The 8,284-nt window shown below is 57.6% G+C and overlaps 1 protein-coding gene across 1 annotated transcript; it reads left to right on the top strand.

Annotated features, from left to right (window-relative positions):
• The first annotated feature begins 1,872 nt into the window (after positions 1 to 1,872).
• On the top strand, positions 1,873 to 8,197 carry TLCD3B (TLC domain containing 3B). The gene is made up of 5 exons (XM_025920483.2): positions 1,873 to 2,595; positions 3,502 to 3,585; positions 6,146 to 6,380; positions 6,813 to 6,908; positions 7,072 to 8,197. Exons 1-5 carry the CDS (start codon positions 2,471 to 2,473, stop codon positions 7,357 to 7,359), a joined length of 828 nt encoding a protein of 275 aa, XP_025776268.1. The 5' UTR covers positions 1,873 to 2,470; the 3' UTR covers positions 7,360 to 8,197.
• The last annotated feature ends 87 nt before the right edge of the window (positions 8,198 to 8,284 follow it).

Below are 8,284 nucleotides of genomic sequence, written 5' to 3'. Positions count from 1 at the left end.
TCGTAGCTGTGTTATCTTGCTCAAGTTTTTTTGTCTTTTGTTTCTTAAATCTCTAAACCTGTTTCTTGTCTATCAAACATATATTACCATCTTGGGAGATTAAATAAGAATGAACATAAATCACCTTGCCTCATGCCCAGCATACAGTGAACACTCAAGAAGTTGGGTTCTGGGGCATCTGGGTGGCTCGGTCGGTTAAGCCTCCGACCCTTGATTTCAGCTCAGGTCATGATCTCGCAGTTCATGGGATCGAGCCCCACATATGTCTCTGTGCTGATAGTGCTGAGCCTGCTTAGGAATCTCTCTTCCCCTCTCTCTGACCCTCCCCCTGCTCTCTTTCCCTCTCTCAAGATAAATAAATAAACTTAAAAAAAAGTTGGGTTCTTTTCCCCCTGAAGGGAAGCCCTGGAGTCAGGAAGCTGGGTCCACTATTGTCTCTAAATTGTCCCCAACTTCTGCCTAAGGCCAGAGACCTCTCAGGATCTGTTCCTTCCTTGTGCCACTAGAGGGCAGCATAAAATTGCAAATCCAGCCCTTTGCCTCTCTTTTGGGGAGGAAATGGAATGGTCTGAGGACAGGCAAAAGCAAATCGTAGGGCTGCTAATTGAGGTGCACCTTAGGGCAGGCCTGGAAACGAAAGTATGGTGTGGGTACAGGCCCCACATCATGCAGAAGTCCGTAGGACAGTTGGGTGCAGGCCAGGAAGGCCAACTTCCAGGAAGGCAGCACGAAAGGGTAAGAAGCCGCTCAGAGGGTTCCAGCTGGGCTTTGGACACACAAATCACTGGGCCTTGATTTCCTTGTGCTTGAATGAGGGGCTCGAACCAGCTAATCCTTGAGGTCCTTTTCTGGGAAACTGGGCTGTTCTGTGAAGTCGCAGACGAAGGGGAGCCAGGAAGATGATAAACCTGAAGAAAAAGCAAAGTGACCAGTGCTTAGGGGAGGCCAGGAGAGGCCAGGCAGCCTGAAGGACAGGGGCAGGGCGTCCTTGTGCTCCAGGTGGGTTTTCAGAGAGGCAGGTGTTCTTCTTCAAACACTGCAGCCACTCTGACACCCAGCACGAGAAGGTTCCTGCCTCTTCTTAGCTATGGGACCTTGGGGAGGGCCACTGAAGGCTTCAGGACCATTTCTTGACCTGTAAAAAGGGGACAAGTGCTATTATGATAGTTAGACAAGATTACAGGGCAGTCTTGCAGCAGTCAGGAGACACCTCATGTATACCTAGAATTTTCTTCTTCCCATTGGAATGAAGGATGTGTGTGTTGGGGGGTCTCAGAGCCTGAAAGGATGCTGTGTTGAGGTGTTTTTATTCCCATGCGTCCTTAAACTCATCCTTCAGAGACAGCAAGATGCACCACTTTGTCTTGCTCCCTCCTCCAGGGAATCCTCTTTTTCTCTTTGCTGGAGGGACACCCCTAAACTGGGACCCCAGCGGGTCACTGAGGGACAAGTGTCGGGAGGCATTGGCAGCGGAAGAAATGGTAGGCATTTGCAAATGTACTGGTGGGAAACAGGGTCGAGCCCCCATCTGACGGCTCAGAGCCCCCTCCCAGCTAGCCAGGGAGCCCAGGGCCACCTTCCTCCCCAAGACGAGAGCTGACCCTCCCCTGGCCCTTGTCCCCAGCAGCCCCCTGCGCCGCAGCTGCTGTCTCTTTAAGGGCCTCCCCCTCCCTCTTTCTCTGCTCCCCCCATCTCTGTCGCAGCCGCTGCTGTGGCTCAGAGCTGCATGGGAGACGCGCTGCAGGTCCGGTTTCTTGGTGTCTGGTCGGTGCCATCATTCCCCACCCCTCCCCCGCCCTCCCCAAGCTGGTGACTCCCCCTCCCCCTCCCCCTCCCCTCCGAGGGGGCAGGGGGCTGGGCACGAACTCTCTATAATGCCCCGTGCAGCCTCCGGGGCCGGGCAGCGGGGACCGTGGCAGCAGCGAGAGGCGGGAGAGCAGTGCTGACCGCTGACCACTTGCCCGGCCACTCCTCTGTCTCCCTCCCTCCCACCTCCTTCCCTCCCTCCCTCTCCCTCCCTCTCAGGGCTGGCACCACAGTCCCACCCCGCCTTCTCGGGTCCTCCCAGCCTCTCCACGTAAGCCCCCCCTCCCCACCTGCCTCTTCTCTCCCTCCCCTCCCCCACCCGCATCCTCCTCCTCCGGTACCCTCTCCCTCTCTGTCCTCTGACCAAGTCCTCTCCTCCCGTCTCGCTTCCAGCCCTCTGGCCAGCTTCCTCCCGCTCCCTTTCCCGGATCCTCCCTCTCCCCAGCCTCTCCCCATTTCCCCAGTCTCATCTAACTCCCATTCTCCCTTCCTCTGGTCTGACTCGCCTGCCCCATCCCGTCCCCACCCTGTCCCCTTTGTGCCCCTTTTTCTTTTTCTCTCTCCTTCCCTGGTTTGGTGTCCCTTCTCCACCTCGAACTCCCTTCAGCTCGGCCTCCCTGCCCCCTCACGGCCTCTCGCTTCCCTGCCTGAGGCCTGAGCCACCATGCTGACCCCAATGGTGGCTGGGGGGGTGGTGTTCCCTGGTCTCTTCCTCCTCTCCAAGAACACGCTCCAGCGGCTGCCCCAGCTGCGCTGGGAGGAGGCCGACGCGGTCATTGTCTCAGCCAGGTAAACTGCCTCCCTTCGTCTCAGCCCCTCTCCCCTCCTCAAGCATTATGGGGGTGGAAGGGATCCCATCCTTCCCTGGACCCTTGGCTGATGGGGGATTGGGGGTTCCTGAAGTGATTGGTGGGCTTTATCTGCAAGCTTCCTTCCTCCCTCACTGCCTTACTCGCCGTCCCAGGAGACCTCGTCCAAACCCAGCCATCTGGTCTACTAGTATCCAGACTGCTTTTCCTTCCTTTCCCCCATTCACCCTCCCAGCCTCCAAAACAGGGCCAGCATGTGACTGAAACATTCCTCTAAGATATTAGGGAATAAGGCAAGGGGCAGAGAGCTGTGTATTTATTGTTCAGGGCATATGTTTGAGGGCACAAGGGACAGAGGAGTGAATGGTTCAACTCAGTACAACCCCAGAATAATGGCCAGAGTTGAGGAGGGGAGCACGGGGGCAGTCAAAGAGTGAGTGGGAAAGTGGCCAGGGGGAACTTGAGGTCACTGAGGGGCCAGGTGATGAGTGGCATGACTGGGTGGCTGAATGTTGCAAGAACAGGCCCAGGGCTCCCCCTTGCCATCCAGTGCTGTCCCTTTCCTGCCTCTCCCTGGGAAGAGACCTTGTTATCAGCACCGTCTCACCTCAAGATGACCTCCCTGGTCATGAGAAGAGGGCGACTCAGTGTCCACAACTGAGGGAAGGAAGATGGCAGTGAGGAGTTGGGTGGACTGAGGAGTAGCAGCTGGGCAAGTCCCCTAGCCTGAGGCTGGGGGAAGCCCTGGGCAAGCCAGCCTCAGGCAGAGATGGGCAGAGAGTGGCCCGAGAGGTGCCCGAGTCCGAAGCGCAGTAAGTGGACAGTAAAGAGGAGAAACTGAGATCTGCGTCTCCTTTGTCTACCACGGCTCCCTCTTTCGCCCTAGGCTAGTGTCCTCTGTCCAAGCCGTCATGGCCTCCACAGCTGGCTACATCGTCTCCACCTCCTGCAAGCACATCATTGATGACCAGTAAGTGCCATGAGACCGCCTTTGCCCAAGTTTCCAGCAGCCTGTGTATGTGTGTGACTCCCGAGTACCCCAGGTCTTCTACGGGACTCATTCAATGGTCCCCAAGCCCTTCACTTGGGACTGAGCAAGTTAACTGCATTAGCTGCAACTCAACACCCAGGGATAAATTTATCCTTTTCCTGTCCTTAAAGGTCAGAACTAGGAGGAGAAGGAGTGGCGATCAGAAAGGATTGTCAAAGCAGCCCCTAGGCTTCCCGGCCTCTCATACCCTCATACTAGTAGGTCCTGTGTGTCCTTCCCTCCCGACTTCTTCCCACCCTTACATCCCTCAGACCCCTTTTCTAACCAGCACCCACATGGGGTGCCTTCCTCCTCATGCTGGGCTCACCCCTCACCTCCTCCCAGAACCCAGGTGTCCAGTCCCAGCGCTGGGTACAAGAGAGAGACAGAGGAGAGAGATGACAGAGACAAGGCCACTAATGGTTAGGCAGTGGGGGAGGGGGAGGAGAAGGGTGAAGAGGCCAAAATTTGGCACTGGTAGCTGCTGCAGTGCCCGGTGCTTGCCAAAAAAGCCCAAGCCTGAGGAGGTGGGGCGGCCAGAGGAAGGAGAGGGGCCCTGTCCGTGGTGCTGACGGGACGGCTCCAGGCTACCCACGGGCTGCTGCAGAATTGCCTGGGAGGGTGCTGAAGACCCCCCACACCTGACTTCTGGCCCTGACCCCCTTCTCTGGTGACTGTGGGGCCACAGGAACGTTGTCTGGATGACCCTGACCTGGCGTGCCCCTCTTTCTCTACAGATGAGTTCCCTTATCTGTGGGGTGAGGTACATCCCTTCCTGGAAGCGCTGCCATGAGGAGGAACTGAGCTGTGTGTCAAATGCCTAGAGCAATTCTGGCTGCCGCACAGTGGGTGCTTAACTCTTCCTTCACATCTTGGTGACTTGGGTTCCTCTTGCCCTCTTCGCTTCTTCCCCACCCCTGGGTCTAAGATGAGCCTGGATCCCCAGGCTTATCCTGCTCTCGCCTTCTCACACAGAGGTCACCTTTTGGCTCTTACATTTCCTTCCCCCAACTCAGGTCTGTTCTCGTCCCTCCCCCTTTAATCCTCAGGTGGGTGTCCAAGATCAGGGTTAATGCGGGGACAACAGCTGTTCCTACTTCTGAGCACCTAACTGCTGAGAGGGTGGGGATGGGCTTAACTCTTCAAGGTGCAGCGCCGGTCCTGGCCCTCCCTCCCCACAAGCCACTCAGCTCCTGGGGCCAGCTCTCCCAGCCACTCCCACTGTAACTTCTCTTGGGACAGTTTGGGCTGCCTGTCCTCCTCCAGACCAGTCTGGCCCAGGGCTTGCATTCTGTTATCTGTTTTCATCTCGCCCCATCCTTCGCTGCGCTACCGCCCCCCATCCCCCCCCCCCCCCCACCAGGCCTCATTCCCCTTCTCCCTTCAGCAGCTCCTCATATTTTGTCTCCACTCTCGTTCTGCATCACTCTGGCTGACTTTGCTTTCATCCCTCCACCTTGCTGGGCGAGTTCCCAGGGCCCTACCTCCCTGATCTCCCACTCCCACCTCAGAAATGCCACAGGGCTACAGGATTGAAGAGACAGTGTCCAACATGCTGAGTCAAGAAGAAAAATGCAATGTTGCACATTCATGCACTTTTCATTTTTGTTTACTCCCAAAGTACACAGAACTTTCTCTGCTCTTGGCTCCTTTCGCTCAGCGTTTTTGCCTTAATGCTTGGCTGTACCTGAAAAAACAAGAGGTTGGACCACATTCAGGCGGAACAACCAGCACTGAAAGCACCACCAAATCCCTAGCAAAGGCCCGTCTGTGACACCTGTCTCGAATCTTCTAGAGACAGTGGGGCTCTAGGCGAAGGCTGTGGAACCAGACTTCTCTCATGGTTATTCTTTGGCCAAGTTACCTAATCTCTCAGTTTCCTCGTCTGTGAGATGGGGGTGATAACCATACCTACTTTGTATGAAGTTTTTTGTGGGGAGGGAATAAGTTTATGTATGTGAAAGGTTTTAGCTATTAGGACAGCGCCTGCTTGTAATAAGCAGTCAATGGATGTCGGCCACTATGATCCCTCTCCACTTCTCTTGCCTCTTCTGCTGTTATTTGTCCTAACCTCAGCTGTCTCTCATATCTTGCCGGAACTTGCTTTCTCACTTTCACACTGCCCTATGGTCTGTGGCTGTCTTTGGGTATCTTTTCCCTTTTCTTGCCTACCATATTGCAGAAAGAGAGAGAGAAGAATGAATGAATGAATGAATGAATATGAAAAATGGGTGGGCTCTGAGATCAGACAGTCTGGGTTTGAATTCCGGCACTACTACCTACCAGCGGTGTTACGGTGTGACCTTGGGCCAGTTTCTTGCCCTCTACCCTTGGGTTCCGTCATGTAACTCGAGAGTCCACTCTCGCCTCAGGGTTGTTGTGAATATCACTTGAGATCTGACTCATGTGGCACGTCCAGTGCTGACTGTGGCACCTGGTGGCTGCTCTGTCCCTCTCCTTTCCTCTTTGATCTCTCTCTCTCTCTCTCTCTGCCCAACAGACACTGGCTTTCCTCTGCCTACACGCAATTTGCAGTGCCCTACTTCATCTATGACATCTACGCCATGTTCCTCTGTCACTGGCACAAGCACCAGGTCAAGGGGCACGGAGGGGACGAAGGGGGGGCCAGAGCCCCAGGCAGCACCTGGGCCGTGGCACGCGGCTACCTGCACAAGGAGTTCCTCATGGTGCTCCACCACGCCGTCATGGTGCTCGTATGCTTCCCGCTGTCGGTGGTGAGTCGGGGTGTAGAAAGCCAGGGTCTCTTGTCCTGCTCATGCCAGCAGGAACCGGGGAAGCCCTGTGGCCGGGTCTCAATAGCAGGACAGGTTCGGGAGAGTCTCCACAGAGGGTTTCCTGAGCACCAGACCAGCCCGAAACAGCGTGAGGGTGTGGGGTCAGCCTGGCCTGGGCTGGACATGCCCAGCCATGGTGCTTGGGACCTGTGGCTGCATGTCTCTGAGCCTCAGTTTCCTCATCTGTGATATAAGGGTGAGCGATCTCACCTGCAGGATGACGGTTGGAGGGATACAGTGAGTGATGCTCGCAGCTTTGCTGCTATACGCACGTGTTCAGACTTTCAGGGTCAAGCATCTCCGCAAGTGGCCAAGAGGAGACAGGGAGGGAGTCCAGGGTGAGGCCAAGCTATTTCCTTCCTCTCCTCGCAGGTGTGGCGTCAGGGCAAGGGAGATTTCTTTCTAGGCTGCTTGCTGATGGCTGAGGTCAGCACCCCCTTCGTCTGCCTTGGCAAGATCCTCATCCAGGTGAGAGGGTACCTGAGGGTGTAGCGGGCCCCACGGGAGGGCAAACCTGGGAGGGGCTACAGGCTGGGGTCGGGGGAGGCAGGGCTCTGGGGGGCTGAGTGGGGGCAGTGGGCCGAGGGTGGAGCCCCTCGCCCCGCTCACTCTGCCCCCTGCCCGCCCGCAGTACAAGCAGCAGCACACTCTGCTGCACAAGGTGAACGGGGCCCTGATGCTGATCAGCTTTCTCTGCTGCCGGGTGCTGCTCTTCCCCTACCTGTACTGGGCCTACGGGCGGCACGCCGGCCTGCCGCTGCTCGCCGTGCCCCTCGCCATCCCGGCCCACGTCAACCTGGGCGCCGCGCTGCTGCTGGCCCCCCAGCTCTACTGGTTCTTCCTCATCTGCCGCGGGGCCTGCCGCCTCTTCAGGCCCCGGGGCTCCCCTCCGCCCTCCCCTTGTCAGACCCAGGACTGAGGGTGGGGCCGGGGGACCCTCCCCATCCCACCCCTTGGGGACGGGGCTCTGGGGCCGCTGGGCAGGGGGTGGGAGCCAGGGGCCTCTTGCCCTGACAGCCCGGGGACTGACAGATCGACTCTGAAGGGGCCGAGGGGCGGGACATCTGCCCTCAGGGGCAGAGGGTCAGGGACCAGGTGAAAAGGAAGGCAGGGAGGGGGAACCTCTTCTCCCAGCAGTGCCTGAGCTGAGGGTAGCAAGCCCCTTCCTGCGCGGCCCCCCTTCTCCCGTCACCAACCCTGGGGCTCTGCGGGGAGCAAAGGACCAGAGGAAGGGGGCATCACTTCCTATCCACTGAGGGCTAGAGGGCCGTGGGGAGACTGACTCAAGGGGACCAGGACTCGGAGAATGTGGGGGAGGCCCTGCTATCAAGGCCATCCCAGCCCCCCTGCTGCAGACTCCTCTCGGTTCCCCACCATCTGGGAGGGAGGGGACACCCTAACTATCCCCCCCACCCCCACCCCAGGCCTCGCTTGGGGCTAGCTGCCTCCACTTCTCCTCCCTAGGGAAGGCCAGCCTAAGGAATCTTATTTATTTTATTTATTCGCCCAAATTCATACTAGTTTGTAGGGATGGGGGGAGGGAGGTGGCTGCTACCCCCCAACCTTCCCAGTGCTGAGCAACCCCGGGGGCGGGCGAGGGGCACCCAGTCCCTTCCCCATTAGGCTGCACATCTTGCCCTCGGGCCCTGGCATGTCCCTGGTGCTACAGACCTCTCAAGGCTTCCTCCAGTCTGGGGTCAGGGGACCCTGGGAGGTGCTTTACAGACCGCTAATAAAGACGATCTGCGTGAACGCCACCAAGGCCCTCTTCACCCAGTTCTTTGGTGCTGGGAAGGGTGGGGGGGGGGTCTGGGGACAGAAAGCACAGATGACCACAGGATGGG

This window comes from Puma concolor, chromosome E3 (genome assembly GCF_028749965.1).
Source record: "Puma concolor isolate L17-30 chromosome E3, mPumCon1.1.hap2, whole genome shotgun sequence".
In the NCBI taxonomy this organism is placed as follows: Eukaryota; Metazoa; Chordata; class Mammalia; order Carnivora; family Felidae; genus Puma; species Puma concolor.
The sequence above is the reverse complement of the archived record's forward strand: the minus strand, read 5'-3'. Positions and strand labels throughout refer to the sequence as shown.